Here is an 18,114-nt window from a genome sequence, read left to right as displayed (position 1 = left end):
TATATGATAGCCTAAGAAGAATAATCAGTCTGATTATTAATACTATTTTGTCTAATGTATAGACTGTACTTTTAGCACTTGATAAACATACATACTAGCTTGAGTTGAAGTCTTAGAAAGTTAAAAATATATCTTATTATATATATTATATATATAATATATTATATATATTATATATAATATACAATATATATTATATATATTATATATTAATATTATATAGCTCTCCCATGTACCATTTCTGTCCAATATGTCTTTCTCAAAGGTCACTAGTTACATATAATATCCCAAATTTCTGACCTATGCTGATGACAGATCTCCATCTATTGTGATGTCATCCAGTACTTGATGGTAATATTTCACATGATATTTATTTCTGGCTACAGTTTAAAGAGCACTTCCTGTTTGTAGAGTAACTCAAGGATTACAGTATGACTTCCTGTGATTTTATTTCTATATCGTTGCCTTAAGTAGCAATGAGTAAATCTTCTAAATTATGTCGAAAGACTTCTTGTCCACAAAGCAATATATTCTGAGATCTCATTGACAAAATTGTTGAAAGACCATCCTTGTAGTTTTTGGGTCAGTGGGGATATCACTGTTATGAACCCAGGATTTATAGAACACTGGCAAAAATTCTGAGGTACAGAGATTTGGATCGGTTTGACCTACTACTCACAGATTATATTGCATTTGTGGAAACATCAAGATACTGTTTTGAACTAAATTCTAATCTTGAATTTACTGAAATATGTGTGAATACAATTCTGTACTGGGTTTTCACCAGAAAAGGTAATCCTGACTTTGTGGAATTGCTCCTCAAGAGGGCAAAAGACTATGTTCAAGACAGAAGTTGTAACCTGGCACTGATATGGAGGTAATAATCTCATATGTTTTCAACATAAAAGGAGAAAATTTCTCTTTGGGAGGATATACTACTTCTTTTTTTCTAAAATGTATATGCATAGTGACTACATATGGATAAAGAATCCTGACTTGATTGCTCATTCATTTGTTCATTCCTTCATTATTTATTCAATAAAATTTTACCTATATGTAAATTATTATGTACCAATAAATTACTAGTGGTTTGCTCTATAAAACTTATATGTAAGTGTTCAAGGTAATGCAGTGTTACACAACCTAGATTTCTGTAACTAGTCAAGGACATTGTTTTTTGTAATACTGTGATCTCTTCTTTTTGAGAATACTGAGAATGTTTATCTATAAACTATCTAAATTGTCTTTCAAAGTATAATTCAGGATATACACACATATTCACTTAGTCATACTTGTTAAACATAATAATTCCCTATTTTTATGTTAAACATTATAAATTTGATTCCAAATTCTCCAGAATTGAACACAGTGAAAGTCAAATACCTGATTCAATCTGCTATAGAACGAAATTTTCACATTGTCTCAACATGTCAATCTAGCTAATGAATACTACTGAGGATCTTAGAATAAAATGTCCAATATGACCTCGTTGTAGTCTGTAATACAGATTTTAAAGTTACTTAGTTTGCACTAACTGCAATTTAGTCTTTGGTTTTAGGTATTAGTTTGATTAGAACAGTTGTGCATTTATTCATTCATTCAACAAAGTACTTATCACCTTACTATGCATGAGGCACTGTACTAGGCATGATGATAGAACCACGTATTCAATGAAAAACAAGACAGATAAGATCAGTTTAAGACTAAACCAATTTAGATTCTGCCTGAAGCAGAGTTGTTTTCTTGATTGTGTATCACTGTGGTGATGGAGAACCACTGGATTACTTTCCTTAATGATAACCCAAGTACAAAAACTGAGAGCTGAAGTCTTCAATATCAATAAATAAAACTCCAAGTAGTACTTTTTGGTTGTTTTACGACCATTATATTTGTAACTATAGCAGAGATCAGCAGCTTCTAACACTGAGTGTCACTAGCTGGGTTAATTAGTGCCTATGTGTATCCCTGGCAGGCCCATGGGAAAGAAAAATGAAGTAAAACAAAGGAAGAGAGGATAAGTTAAAAAAAAGATTAATGAGGGGCAAGAAGGGAAAACTGAAAGGAAAGAAAGGAAAATGAAAGAAAAACATATGGTGGGACATGATAGAGTGCCATTAACAACTGTCTTAATAAACTGTTTGAAGACTAACAGGTTTTGACTTAGATGCATCCACAAGGTAAAACACATTACAGGCCAATTCTAAGTACCACAATATCTTTAGGATCTTTCAGATTCACAGAATTTTAAATTCAGATGGAACCTAAGAATTCATCAGCAAACCTCCCCTAACCCCTCTTCCTGGGCAGCAACTCCCAGAGTGCATCTCTGGTTGGTGCTCACCTGGTCTCTGCTTGAACAACTCTAGTAGTAGTGAGTTAACTATTTCCTGAGGTAAATCATTCCTTTGCCAGGGACCCTTCTCTTTCCTAGCCACTCATTTTCCCTCAAAGATTTTACCCAGTCCCACGACTTTAAATATTACGATATGCCAATGACTCCCAAATCTTTATCTCCAGCCATGACCTCTCCTCTGAGCTCCAGACTCCTCCTATATGAGGCTGTCTGCTCAACATCTCCACAGTGCATCTCAAATTTAATAGAATCAAAACAGAATACTGATCTTACTCACACTATACCTGCCAACTTGCTCCTTCCCCTGAATTCTGCACTTGATTAATGGCCTCTGTTGCTCAGGCCAAAAATCTAGGATTTATGTTTGCTTCTTCTCTTTCTTTCACAACACATCAGCAAATCTTTTTTATTTTATCTCTAAAATATGTAACAATTAGTTATACTTTTCATCTTCTCTGTTTCCAACGTAGCTGAAGCCACCATTGTTCCTTGTCTAGACAACTCCAATAGACTCCTAAAGAGTCTTCCAGCTTCCACTCTTCCCTCTTACAATCCATTCTTGACTCAGAAGCCTGAGTGACCTTATAAAAATGTAAAATAGGCCATACTACCCACGCTTACAATCATCCAAAGTTTTCCTACTACAGGTGAAATAAAATTCAAACTCAATAACCATTTTTTAAAACTCCCATATGGGGACTTCTGTGATGGTGCAGTGGGTGAGAGTCTGCCTGCCAATGCAGGGGACACGGGTTCGAGTCCTGGTCCGGGAGGTCCCACGTGACACAGGGCAACTGGGCCCGTGGGCCACAGCTAACAAAGCCCACGTGCCTAGGGCCCATGCTCTGCAGCGGGAGAGGCCACCGCAGTGAGAGGCCCGCACACCCCAACGAGGAGTAGCCCTGGCTCGCCACAACTAGAGAAAGCCCACGCGCAGCAACTAAGACCCAACGCAGCCAAAAATTAAAAAAAAAACAAAAAAAACCTCCCATATGATATGTCCCCAAATCCAATCTCCCGAATTCTAATCTCACGTCATTCTCCCCCTTGAACACTATATTCCAACCACAACATTTGTTGTCCACTGTCTACTCTTGCTAAAAGTAAGCTCCATGAAAGGAGGAACTTTGACTATTGCTTCAGCTTTGAATCCTCATGTCTAGAACTATGCAGATACATAGTAAGTGGTTAATGAAGATTGTGTTGGATGAAAAAATGAATTTTTATACAGCTTTATTAGATTCTTCTTCCTCATAGTGCACTGAATTCTGTCTCCATTTCTCCAACTCTGCCCCCAGAGATATAGAATACAAAGTCTACTCATTCTCTGTCCTGTATGAAAACCTCTCAAATATTTGAACATAGCTATTATGTCCCCATAATAAATACCTTATGTTTCCTATTATCTGTTGTTCTTTATTTCCATAGCAGCATCATTCTTTGGTCACCTGCCCCTGTATACACTCCAGTTTGATAATTTCGCTAATCCAATAATGAGGTGTCTAAATAGGTCTCTGGAGGAGAAGAGACAGAATTAATGAGAGAAAGGAACTTAAGTTTGTTCATTTTTGCAATAAACCTGCAAAAATAAATGTCACAGTATGGAAGACTGTAAGTGGATAAAGAGAGATGACATCATTCAGTTAAAATAACAATAATCATTTATTAAGCATTTTCTAAATACCAGGCACTGTGTTATTTGCTGAGGATACAAAAACAAAGTAGACATATTTCCTGATTTTGGAGAGCTCACAGACTAGTACATAAGCCATAAAAAATTATAATTATACTATAAGTTCAAAAATAGAAGCATATAGAGGTAGAAAGAACAGAGGACGTCGTTAATATTGGGGAGGAGCTGGTATCGGAGAAGGCACTTTAGAAGAGGTGATGTCTTAAATTTATTTTTAAAATGTAAAAAGGAGTTTTCCCTGTCTTTCCCTTGAAGAAATGTAATCTAGGCAGAGAGAGGCTGACTAAAGCCAAGAGAAATACAAACATGTTGTATCCAGTGACTACAGGCAATTCAGCAATTGCTAGAGAGTGAGATGGAAATCAGGTAATAGTGACAGATAAGGCCTAAAAGAGAGCCCTTGAAGGACCTTTGTAGGCCATACCAAGGAATTTGAAATTTATACCATGGGTGATGCCCAATAAGTGAAGGTCTTTTCAGACTTGAAGTATGAAAAGATTCATCAGCTCCCATTTGAAGACTGGACTGTGGTAAGGGAGGGTGCAGCTAGAATTAGGGAGACTAGTTAGTAGACTGCTCAAACACTCCAGGTAGAATGGCAGGTCCAGAATTTCTGTAGAGGAAGGGTTGAGGGAAGCAATCTGATTGAAAAGAGGGAGGTGGTTAGAGGACGTGCTTGAAACTGAATTTGCATAGCATGCCCAGTGTGCTAACTAAGATTACATGTGTACTTATAATAGTTTTGGGGGAAGAACTAATCTGCTCTGCCACCATCCCCCACCCCAGTCCCTAGGTAAATCATAATGAGGACTTAAACTAAAAACAACAGCAATAGGGAAAAGAAGAGATATTACTAAATAGAATAACCAGGCATTACAGTAGGTGACTAGAAGTAGAAAATGCAAGAGAAGAGTTACTCTTCAAATTTCTAAATTTTGAGACTCGTTGATGATTGTATTAGCTTCCTTTTGCTGCTGTAACAAAGCTGCCACAAACTTAGTGGCTTAAAATAATATAAATTTATTATTTTATAGTTCTGAAGGTCAGAGTCCAAAATGAGGCTACAAGGGCTAAAATCAAGATGTCACAGGGTGGGTTCCTTCTGGAGGTTCTAAGGGAGAGCCTTAGAGGGCTCTAGCTAGATACTCTAGCTGCCTTTGCCAGCTTCTAGAGCTGCCTACATTCCTTGCTTCATGGTCTCTTCCTCCATCTTCAAAGCCAACACTGTAGTCCTATCTCCTTCACTGGCTCTGCTTCTGTCATTCTCTGACATCTCTTATAAGGACTCTTGTGATTATACTGGGCCCCCCTGGATAATCTCGCACCTCAAGATCCTTATCCTAATTATATCTGCAAAATCCCTTTTGCCATATTGAGAGGCTATTTCAGTCTACCACAATGGTCATGCCACAAATCTATCAAAATTATTACAAGAGGCTACAAAGTCAGTTTTGGATGCATGTCTTGCATTGCCTAAGGGATATCCAGGTAAAGATGTGCAGTAGGTAGCTATTATGTAGTGTCATCCTTGATGTCTCTCTTTTACATTGCACATCTTAGTCTGTCAGGACATCTGTTGAGTCTACCTTTAAACAATATACAGAATTTGATCATCTCCACTGTTATCACCTAAGTTAAGTGATTTCTCTCCTTCTATCCCATAACAAATTCTCAATAAAGGTGAGATCGTGCTGCTTTTTTTTACTCAAAATCTCCAGTGGCTCTTCCATTCCATTTAGAGTAAAAGATGAAGTTCTTACAGTGATCTGCAAGGCTTTACACGATGTGACATCCCATTATCTCTGTCCTCATTTCCTACTATCCCTCACCCTTTTCACACTTTTAGCTACACAGGCTCCCTTACTCTTCCTCCACCACCCCAGGCACACTCTCCTGCCTTAGGGTTCTTAAATGTCCAAATGGCTAACTTCTTCATCCCCTTCTTCTTTATCTAATGTCACATTTCAGTAGAGCCCTCTCCTATAATCCTATTTAAAATTGGAAAATGCCAAAAGTTCAGGACCAGACACTTTCATGAATTCTACCAAACATTCAAAAAGGACTTAATCCTTCTCAAACCATCCAAAAAACTGAAAAGGAAGGAATGCTCCCAAACTCATTCTATGAGGCCTACGTTAGCCTGATACCAAAAGTAGATAAACGCACTTTGAAAAAAATAATAAAATAAAGTAAAATAAAATTACAGGCCAATATCCCTGATGAACACAGATGCAAACATCCTCAACAAAAGAATAACAAACCAAATTCAACAATACATTAAAAGAATATACACCATGATCAAGTAGAATTTAGTCCAGGGATGCAAGAATGGTTCGATATGTGTAAATCAATCAACCTGATACACCACATTAACAAAACAAAGAATAACACCACATAATCATCTCAATAGAGGCAGAAAAAACATTTGACAAAATTCAACATCCATTTATGATATAAACTCTCAACAAAGTGGGTATAGAGGGAACATACCTCAACATAATAAAGGCTATATATGATAAACTCATTGTTAACATATTATTCAGTTGAAAACCTGCAAGCTTTTCCTCTAAGATCAGGAACAAGAAAAGGATGCCTACTATCACCACTTTTATTCAACATAGTATTGGAAGTCCTAGCCACAGCAAATCAAAAAAGAAAAAGAGACAAAATTGGAAAAATTGGAAAGAAAAAAGTAAAACCGTCAGTATTTGCAGATAACGTGATACTATACAGAGAAAACCCTAAAGAGTCCACAAAAAATTCATTAGAACTAATAAACAAATCCAGTAAAGTTGCAGGATAAAAAATCAATACAGAAATCTATTGCATTTCTAAATGTCACCAACTATTGAAAGAGAAATTAAGAAAACAATCCCATCTATAATTGTATCAAAAGAATAAAACATCTCGCAATAAATTTAACCAAGGAGGTGAAAGACCTGTACTCTGAAAACTATAAGATATTGGGACTTCCCTCGTGGTGCAGGGGTTAAGAATCCGCCTGCCAATGCAGGGAACATGGGTTTGAGCCCTGGTCTGGGAAGATCCCACATGCTGCGGAGCAACTAAGCCTGTGCGCCACAACTACTGAGCCCGCAAGCCACAACTACTGAAGCCCAAGCACCTAGAGCCCATGCTCCGCAACAAGAGAAGCCACTGCAATGAGAAGTCCGCACACTGCAACGAAGATTAGCTCCCTCTTGCTGCAACTAGAGAAAGCCTGTGTACAGCAACAAAGACCCAATGCAGCCAAAATAAATAAATAAACTTACCACAAAAAACCCTATAAAATATTGATGAAAGAAATTGAAGATATTGATGAAATAAATGGAAAGATATACCATGCTCATGGATTCAAAGAATTAACAGTTAAAATGTCCAAACTACGCAAAGCAATCTACAGATTCAATGCAACCCCTATCAGAATAACAATGGTATTCTTCATGAAACTGAAACCAATAATCCTAAAATTTGTATGGAATCTTGAAAGACCATAAACAGCCAAAGCAACCTTTATAAAGAAGAACAAAGCTGGAGGTATCATGCTCCCTGATTTCAAGCTATACTACAAAGCTATAGTCATCAAAAGTGTATAGTACTGGCACAAAAACAGACACATAGATCAATGGAACAGAATAGACAGTCCAAAAATAAACCCATGCTTATATTGTCAATCAATCTATAACAAAGGAGGCAAGAATATACAATGGGGAAAAAATAACATCTTCAATAAATGGTGTTGGGAAAACTGGACAGCTACACACAAGAGAATCAACCTGGACCACTTTCTTACACCATATACAAAAATACACTCAAAATGGTTACAGATCTAAATATAAGACCTGAAACCATAAAACTTCTAGATGAAAACATAGGCAGTATGCAATTTTACATCAGTCTTTGCAATATTTTTTTGGATATGTATCCTTAGGCAAGGGCAACAAAAGCAAAACTAAACGAATGGGACTACATCAAACTAAAAAGCTTTTGGATAGCAAAGGAAACCATCAAAACAATGAAAAGGCAACCTATTGAGTGGTGAGAGTTATGTGCAAACAATATATCCAACCAGTGGTTAATATCTAAAACATATAGGGCTTCCCTGGTGGCACAAGTGGTTGAGAGTCCGCCTGCCGATGCAGGGGACACAGGTTTGTGTCCCCGTCCGGGAAGATCCCACATGCCGCGGAGCAGCTGGGCCCATGAGCCATGGCTGCTGAGCCTGCGTGTTCGGAGCCTGTGCTCCGCAACGGGAGAGGCCACAACAGTGAGAGGCCTGCATACTGAAAAAAAAAAAAAAAAAAAAAAAATCTAAAACATATAAAGAACTCATACAACTCAATATTATAAAAATCAAATTTAAAGAGGTGCAGGGGACCTGAATAGGTATTTTTTTCCAAGGAAGATGTACAGATGGCCTATAGATATGTGAAAAGATGCTCAACATCACTAATCACCAGAGAACTGAAAATTAAAACCATAATGAGGGGGCTTCCCTGGTGGCGCAGCAGTTGAGAATCCTCCTGCCAATGCAAGGGACATGGGTTTGAGCCCTGGTCCGGGAAGGTCCCACATGCCGTGGAGCAACTAAGCCCCTGCACCACAACTACTGAGCCTGCGCTCTAGAGCCCACAAGCCACAACTACTGAGCATGTGTGCCACAACTACTAAAGCCCGCATGCCTAGAGCCTGCACTCCACAACAAGAGAAGCCACTGCAATGAGAAGCCTGTGCACCACAACCAAGAGTAGCCCCCGCTCACCACAACTAGAGAAAGCCCATGTGCAGCAACAAAGACCCAACTCAGCCATAAACAGATAAATAAATAAATAAATAAATAAATTTATAAAACCACAATGAGATATCACCTTCCCCCGTCAGAACACATATTATCATAAAGACCACCAATAAGTGTTAGTGAAGATATAGAGAAAAGGGAACCCTTGTGCACTGTTGGTGGGAATGTAAATTGGTGCAGCCACTATGGAAAATAGTATGTAGTTTCCTCAAAAAAATTAAAAATAGAGTTACCATATGATCCAGTAATTCTACTTCTGGGTATTTATGTGAAGAAAATGAAAATACTAATTAAAAAAGATACATGCACCCCTATGTTCCTTGCAGCATTATTTACAATAGCCAAGATATGGAAGCAACCTAAGTGTCCATCAATAGATGAATGGATAAAGAAGTGGTGTCTGTGCATATATACATATATACAATGTATTATTACTCAGCCATACAAAAAAATAAAATCTTGCTATTTGTGACAACATGGACAGATTTAGAGGGTATTATGCTAAGTGAAACAAGTCAGATAGAGAAAAACAAATACTGTATGATTTCACTTACATGTGGAATCTAAAAAACAAAACAAAAACCAAAAAGGAAACCGACTCATAGATACAAACTGTTGGTTTCACGGCAGGGGTAGTATGGAATTGGGAAAAATAGGTGAAGGAGATTAAGAGGTACAAACTTCTAGTTATAAAATAAATAGGTCATGGGGATGTAATTTACAGCATAGGGAATATAGTCAATAATATTGTAATAACTTTGTACGGTGATAGATTATTGTGGTGATCAATTCATATTGTGTATAAATATCAAGCCACTATGTTATACACCTGAAACCAATATAATATTGCATGTCAACTGAATTTAAATTAAAAAAATAAATAAAATAAAATTGAGAAATGCCCTCACTGCACCTTCCCAGCACTTCCACACTTCTAATCCTGCACTACTTTTTCTTTTTCCCAGAATACTTATCAAACCTTCTAACATATTATGAAATTGGTTTGTTTGCTATGTTCATTCTGTTATATATTGTCTGTTATCCCTCACTACTATATTAGCAAGAAGCGGCATCTTTGTTTTGTTCACTCATATATCCCAAGTACCCAAAAGGGTGCCTGGCATACAGTATGCATTCAGTAAGTATTTGTTGAATAAATTAACAGACAGTAGTTATCATGTTATGGTCATAGATGAAATTGCCTGAGAACAATTAATCAGATGAAAATTAGTCAAAACGCCAAATCTACTTTACCTAGATGTTGAGGGCAGAGGAAGAGGAATCAGTGAAAGAGGGTTGAGAATGAATAGTCAAAGAGGTAGATGCATAACTTGAAGAGAATGGTCCCACGGAGTCATGGGAAAACATCTCAAGAAAGTCAACTGTCAAATATCAAAGATAAAATTATTATGAAGAAAGGTCTATTAAATTGGCAGCTGGAAACCAGAAGAGAAATGCTAGGAAAATTTTTAGAAATAATTATTATAGCTACAAAATGGAATCATTCCCTGCATGTCTATATGGAAATATTATGTCCCATTTCATAAGTGCATATATGACAGGTTTTCAGATACAGAGGGTTCAGTTCATTAACCTCACATTTAAAAATTGATTCTTCCTTTGCTTGCCTCATTCCATCCATATAAGTACTGTAATAATTAACTGTCAGGACAGATTAAGCAAATTTTGGTTTACAATAACATGATCTTTAAACATGAGGATTAATTATATGTCATTTGGGTACAGACTAGACTTTTGAATCTCATTTTAAACCTATTTGAGTTTATACGTTTTCAACATTTTTGGTCCAAAATATCTTCTACAGTAATGTCAATCTTAATATCTTAAAATCAACTAATATCTCTAAATCTTAACAAGGGCCACTTACAGTATTTTTTTCCCCTAAGTCCCGTGAATTCCCATACTTGTAAGTCTCTTAAGGCAAATATCTTCTTAAGAGTTAGCAAGATGAATAAATTAGACTGCTTTTGAAAATGTTAAATGATTGTGCTTCACTAAAATTCTGACTAGGCCCGAAAGCTACAGAATAACTTTAAAATTAATAATAATTTTCAGGATAATGGTAAAAAAAAATCAATTAACATATATTTGAGTATGTACTATGGGCCAAGCATTGTTCTAGGCATTTAGGGATATAAAAGTGTATTAAACAGACAAAGAGTATTGCCCTGTAGAACTTAAAATTTTATAGTTTATCTTGCCCACGCATTGATTTTGAACATAAGAAAATGAAAGATTAGAGATATTAAGCAAGTTGTCCAAAATGATAAGAGCTTAATGGAGCTATGTACAAAATGCCATAGAGTTTATTAGACAGGGTCTTATATGATGAGCAAGACTTGTCCCAGAATTGAAAATGAAAGGGAAGAACATATACAAATCGAAGAAATGTAAAAGAGTTGAATGCAGTGGTGGTTTGGGAAAGTGAATACCAACAATCAGGAGAGGGAATGTAGAAGTAGTTTAGAAGTTCAATTTTGGATATGTGTTGGAAGTATTTGTGAAAAAGATGAGATGTTCAGGACAATAATGATCTGGAGATGACTCTAGGAGAGAGTGTATATATACTTTATACAGAGTTAGAAGGATATATATAGTGCCACTGGTAGAGTGATGACAAAAATCCCACTTCTTAATTTCTAAAACACTATTCTGCACTGCACCATACTATTTTTTTTTTAATCACAAAATCTTGGCATTTCAGAGCTCAGTGAAGCTTTGGAGATAAACTAGTTGGTCTAGTAATTTTCAAACTGTACTTTTTGGAGCTCCTGACAAGAGAATCACCATATGAGAGGTCTCTAGGACCCCAAATACACTTCAACCAAAGAACTCATCTAATACAAAAGATGTATTTTATATAGCTAGTTCTTGCATAACAATATTCCAGTGTTGGTTTATGTTTGTAAATGAAACATTCTTTCCAATCTTTTTATTGCCAAACACCTACTATGACCTTCAAGTATTAGATCCAGGATAACCTACAGGCAATGACTAACCCAGGTAGAGTTAGGTGTCCCTCCTTGGTGTTTCTACAGTTCCCCAAGCATGTTTCTATCGTAGCAATTATCACCTTGTAATGTATTTATTGAATTACTTGTTTGTTTCCCTTACTAGACTATAATAAGCATCTTGAGATCAAGGACTACATCTTCCATCTTTGCATATCTAGTACTCACTACACTCTGGACAAGCCAGTGTTAAATAAATTAGTTAATGAATGGATGAGCAAATGAATACATAAATGCATGAGGAAATGGAGACTCAAAGAAGCTGACTTATTAGTTAGGAGAACTAAAACCTAGAACCTAGAACCTTTAAATCTCTATTGTTTTTAACACTATACCATGTTGCTTCCCATCTTAATTATTTGAAATCTTAAAGTTCTTTTTGAATAATGCTTTTCTTGCTAGGCATAACTGTCCAAAACTAATATTTATAGTTTGTATATGCTGTTCTGCAGAATATATTAGTATTTTATTAGATCAATCAAGAGAATTCCAGAGACAAGGACCTTTAGTGCTAAAAGCCATGTCTACTTGGCCAAATCAAAGCTTGATAATTAATACAAAATTCCCTGTGGCTGATTCTATCATGTCCTATCTACATATAGTGACCAATTCAATAGCAAACATAAATGTCTATTAAATGAAACAATTGCAAGAACTATACACAATTAGAAAAAAATAACATTTTCATTTCTGTCATAAGGGAGGAGAAGTTTTCAAGTCCAGTCATCATATAGCACTCCAGGAAAAACAAGATTTCAGAGAACTCTCAAAACTCTACTGAAGAAGGCAAATTAAATTCTGTCCTTGAGGGACCTGATATGACCCTCATCATAATTTACATTTCTTCAACCTGAAAATACCAACTCTGATTTTATTAAAGTGAAAAAATAGAATTAAGGTAGTTGCACTTATTCCTTTTCAGTCTAATTTTCAAACTCAATTCAATCTCAAGCCTGATAAATGATCAAGAATAACAAAAACAAAAGGGTCACAGAATTCTGTTCTATTAATAAAGCGAAATAAAAAAGTCTGTCCCTCTTTTCCATTTTAGATTTTCCAGAGCTATATCAGTTTCCATATATCAATATTAGTTATTAGAACTATATCAATATTAGAACTATATCAATATTAGTTCTAATCACTATGGATTTCTCAAATGAGAAACAGAATTGCTATTACTAAAACTAAACACTTTCCACACATTGTAAATCTTTTTGTTTGTTTGTTTTTACAAGTGTAAACGGGATTTAAGTGTGTAGTACAGTTTTCTTATTTTTTGACCTTCAGGTTGGCCTAGGTTCGGAGTGGAAAACTCTTTTTAAGACATACTATATATAAAGGAGAAGTTACATTAATGTTATTTAAAATATTTACTATTTAAGATAATACTATTATTTTCCCTTTACTGTTAAGACAAAGTTTTTACCACATTTCTTAATTCTATATTCAATGAGGTTTTTCTTGTTTGTCTGATTCACAGAACTTTCACACCAGTATACTGTCCAAGCCCATTAAGTGGAATCACACCTCTACTTTACGTAGCTCAGATGAGACAATCCAGTATCTTAAAAATACTCCTGCAGTATGGAATCGTAGAAAGAGAAAAAAACCCTATCAACATTGTGTTAACAATATTGCTTTACTCCTCAAGAGTGAGAATAATGGTTGATCATGAACTGGTAGACGTCCAGGAAGATGCCAAAAAATGTTTAGTGATTTGTTCCAGAGTGCTTTCTGTCATTTCAACCAGGGAAATAGAGGTAAGCAAAGTACTGTACTTTGGGTGTGGGCTCAAATATTGATCAATTTTAAGATAAAATTGTGAGGCAAGAATAATTTTTCATCTATCAATCCAGTGAATCACTGAGTATATGCTTATAAATTAAAAATAGTCAAAATTCTAATTATCTTGAGCATTAGCTCCTTTATTTCATAATTTTATGTCTTCTAAATATGAAATAATTTTAAGTTAGTATAGTTTATTTTAGTAGTTATTAAGTAGATGTATGTTATTATATTCTAATTACATAATAACCTGTTTATTAGGATTTCTATGTCTCAAAAACAGAACAGTGCTTCCCTCGTGGCTCAGTGGTTAAGAATCTGCCTGCCAATGCAGGGGACACGGGTTTGAGCCCTGGTCCGGGAAGATCCCACATGCCGCGGAGCAACTAAGCCTGTGCACAACTACTGAGCCCGCGAGCCGCCACTACTGAGCCCACAAGCCTAGAGCCCATGCTCTGCAACAAGAGAAGCCACCGCGATGAGAAGTCCATGCACTGCAATGAAGAGTAGCCCTCACTCACCATAACTAGAGAAAGCCCACGCGCAGCAACAAAGACCCAACGCAGGCAAAAATAAATAAATTTAATTTAAAAACAAAAACAAAACAGAACAAATTAAACTTTTAACAGACTTCTTTTCCAATAGAATATTGTAAAATCAAAGTTACATTTCTCCCCACTATAATCACATACCAAGAAACATATTTTCCTTTTCAAAATTCCTGAACAATTTTAAGCATGAAAATATAAAGGCTTTAAATATTTGCTCAATTGAAAATATCTATCCCTCAGAAATGTGAAGAGTTTCTCCTTGATAAGGTTTAAAAAAAAAATCAAGCACATGAAGGGCATGTTTATCCTGTCAAAATGAACTGCAAGTTTCAGCATCAAATTGTATCATGTCTATTAGTATCAAGAAATAAGTCTAAGATAGACAACTGATGGGAACATACTGTACAGCACAGGGAACTCTACTTAATGCACTGTAGTGCCCTAAATGGAGGGGATATATGTATATGTATAACTGTTCCATTTTGCTGTGCAGTAGAAGCTAACACAACATTGTGAAGCAACTATACTCCAATAAAAATTAATTTTAAAAAAGAGAAATAAGTCTGCATAAGGTAAAGAAAGCTACCCCTATAAATTTAAACCAGTCAAAGTACCAAGGAATCTAGCAGTTCCCCTTATCTTTAAAGGTGTGACTTCAGAAATAAACTCCTAAGAAATATAGTTCTGTTGGGTCTTTAATTTTTTTAAGCTTTAACAATGCATATCAATCAACCATGCCTGGGCCAACTGTAAGGACAGCAAATTCGTCAAATTATTTTGGCAACCAATTTTTTTTTAAGCATTTTTTAAAAAAAATTATTTTATTTATCTATTTTTGTCTGCATTGGGTCTTCATTGCTGCGCATGGGCTTTCTCTAGTTGTGGCAAGCGGGGGCTACTCTTGGTTGTGGTCTGCGGACTTCTCATTGCGGTGGCTTCTCTTGTTGTGGAACACGGGCTCTAGGTGTGTGGGCTTCAATAATTGCAGCTCATGGGCTCAGTAGTTGTGACTCACAGGCTCTACAGCGCAGGCTCAGTAGTTGTGGCACACGGGCTTAGTTGCTCCACGGCATGTGGGATCTTCCCAGACCAGGGCTCGAAACTGTGTCCCCTGCATTGGCAGGCAGATTCTTAACCATTGTGCCACAAGGGAAGCCCTGGCACCAAATTTTGTGTTTTTGTTTTTATGGCTGCACCACATGGCATGTGGAATCTTAGTTTAGTTCGCTGACCAGGGATTGAACCCAGCCACCTGTACTGGAAGCACAGACTCTTAACCACTGGACTGCCAGAGAAGTCCTTGGCAACTAATTTTTAAAACAAAAAAATAAAAAAAATTTTTTTTGCTTCTTTACTTATACAATGGAATATTATTCAGCCATAAAAAGAAAAGAAATTGAGTTATTTGTAGTGAGGTGGATGGACCTAGAGTCTGTCATACAGAGTGAAGTAAGTCAGAAAGAGAAAAACAAATACCGTATGCTAACACATATATATGGAATCTAAAAAAAAAAGAAATGGTTCTGAAGAACCTAGGGGCAGGACAGGAATAAAGATGCAGACATAGAGAAGGGACTTGAGGACACGAGGAGGGGGAAGGGTAAGCTGGGACAAAGTGAGAGAGTGGCATGGACATATATAAACTACCAAATGTAAAACAGATAGCTAGTGGAAAGCAGCCACATAGCAGAGGGAGACCAGCTTGGTGCTTTGTGACCACCTAGATGGGTGGGATAGGGAGGGTGGGAGGGAGACACAAGAGGGAGGAGAAAGGGAGATGTACATACATGTATAGCTGATTCACTTTGTTATACAGCAGAAACTGACACACCATTGTAAAGCAATTATACTCCAATAAAAATGTTAAAAAATTTTTTTTGCTTCTTTAGTAATTTGCTTGTCCTTGTCCAGTGTTAGTCCTGCACATTTTTTATAGGACATATCGATTCTCAACCAGGTCCATGAATGCTATTGCTGAGGTACACTCAAAATAGCAGAGTACTAGGAGAGAATGAGTTGATCAAAATCACCTGAGTGGCAAAGAAGTTAAAGCTGGATTCCAATCAATTTCAGCTTAATAAGTGAAGTAGCATTGAGCAATAAGGTGAAAAATGGCATAAAAACCAGCTTAAAGAACTCTAAATAACCCTGCTTTTCATTTCCACATTTGCCAGTTTTATTGTAAATATATGTTTAGATATCTTTACTTCTAGACCACAGTTCTGTGATTGCAGAGGCTATGTCTATTTTGCGTAGCCTAGCAATTATCCCAAGCACCAAGGTCAATGCTGAGTATACATGAGATATTCTTTAAATAATTGTTTATTGAACAATGAAAAATTATATATCATTTAAGTTAAAGTGGCATGTAGTCTGTAGAGTGTAGGTTCTTCTGGAGAAGTACCTCTATAACACAGCAATGTCTTTTACTTCTAAATCAGCCTAATAACATTTGGCTTCTAGAACTAAATCTTTAAAAGGGTAGCTTAACTAAAACGTAAAAAGTTATCTTCGTGTGTTAGGTCTTCTCATGATTCAGCAGTATGTAGTTTTACTCTACAATGGTTGGAATCACCTGGTGGAACTTTTAGGATTTATGTTATCTGTGCCCAACCCCACACTAACTAAATCAGAAATTCTGGAGTAGAACCTCAGATTAATATTTTCTAAAGTCTCCTAGAAAATTCCAGTCAAACTGGTCAAATTGGCAACACTACTCTAGAAGAAGCTAATAAACCATAAGTGTATGATCTGTCTAAAATTAAAAACATACAGATTCATTGTTGTAAGAAATAATGTTTTGTGTCCTTAGACACATTAAACCTTATATATGATTGGGGGAATAAAATGGGAGTGAAAGTTCTTGCCTCGAGTGAAAATGTTTTAAAAAAATATTATAAGGGTTAAATAAATTTAAGATGCATCTTGTGAATTCAAATAAAACAATTAAAATGTTTATAATTTCCCTTTTCTTTAGACACAGCTAAGTTTAGGAAGACGTCCAATTATTTCAAATTGGCTGGACTACATTCCTTCAACAAGATACAAAGATCCATGTGAACCATTACATCTTTGCAGAATAACCATCAGGGCTCAACTACTGACCAACAGTATGCTCCCAAATGGAATATTTTCACTTCTAATTCCTGTTCGTCTACAGAACTACCTGAATTTAGAATGCTAATGCACGTCATTTTCTTCATTCTTTAAGGACGCTCACTGTTGTATGGTTTAGAAGTTAATAAACTATTAACTTCACACAAATTTTTACTGCATTGAACATTCCATTAGAAAATATATTTTCACATGACACCCTAAATGCATCACATTTAAATTAACATATGGCTCTACCCATTAACTTTCTATACAGTGTAACAAATTATATGCATTTAAAAAATATTTTAGATTTATGCTTTTATTCTGTTTTTAAAAGTTGTTTTCGGCCTTAGAGTATTCTTGTTACTTGTGGAAAATCTGGTCATATTAATATTCTGAACTCTGAAGCTCTTATTTTTAGTATGTCCTAAGTTAGGTAAATATTATTTTATATTTTGTATCCATAATAACAAATGTTTATTGAGTTATTTTGCAAATAAAACACTGTGTTTGGTAGTAGGGAATAATTAATGAAATTAAGAGGTGATCCCTTCCTTGAGAGAAGAATTTATAATTCTGTAGCATCTGTGGTCACAAATTACACAAGGGAATAGGATGACAGAAATGGATTATATTTGGACCTAATTAGCCTTAAGTTACAACGTGGAACTTGGGTGTTTTGGTATGTGATACCCCTAATACTAGCCCAGCAGTATTTTTTTAATGAGATATAATTGTGTAAACCAAAATAGTTTCAGGTATATAACAGAATGATTCAATAAATTTATATACCGTGAAATAATCAC

The 18,114-nt window shown here is 35.9% G+C and overlaps 1 protein-coding gene across 1 annotated transcript; it reads left to right on the top strand.

Moving 5' to 3' along the window:
• The first annotated feature begins 476 nt into the window (after positions 1–476).
• ASB17 (ankyrin repeat and SOCS box containing 17) lies at positions 477–17,396 on the top strand. Its single transcript, XM_032641199.1, is given in 3 exon segments — positions 477–877; positions 13,357–13,636; positions 17,190–17,396. Coding segments are annotated over 3 exon segments (888 nt in total).
• The last annotated feature ends 718 nt before the right edge of the window (positions 17,397–18,114 follow it).

Source organism: Phocoena sinus, chromosome 1, assembly GCF_008692025.1.
Source record: "Phocoena sinus isolate mPhoSin1 chromosome 1, mPhoSin1.pri, whole genome shotgun sequence".
Taxonomy (NCBI): domain Eukaryota; kingdom Metazoa; phylum Chordata; class Mammalia; order Artiodactyla; family Phocoenidae; genus Phocoena; species Phocoena sinus.
The sequence above is the reverse complement of the archived record's forward strand: the minus strand, read 5'-3'. Positions and strand labels throughout refer to the sequence as shown.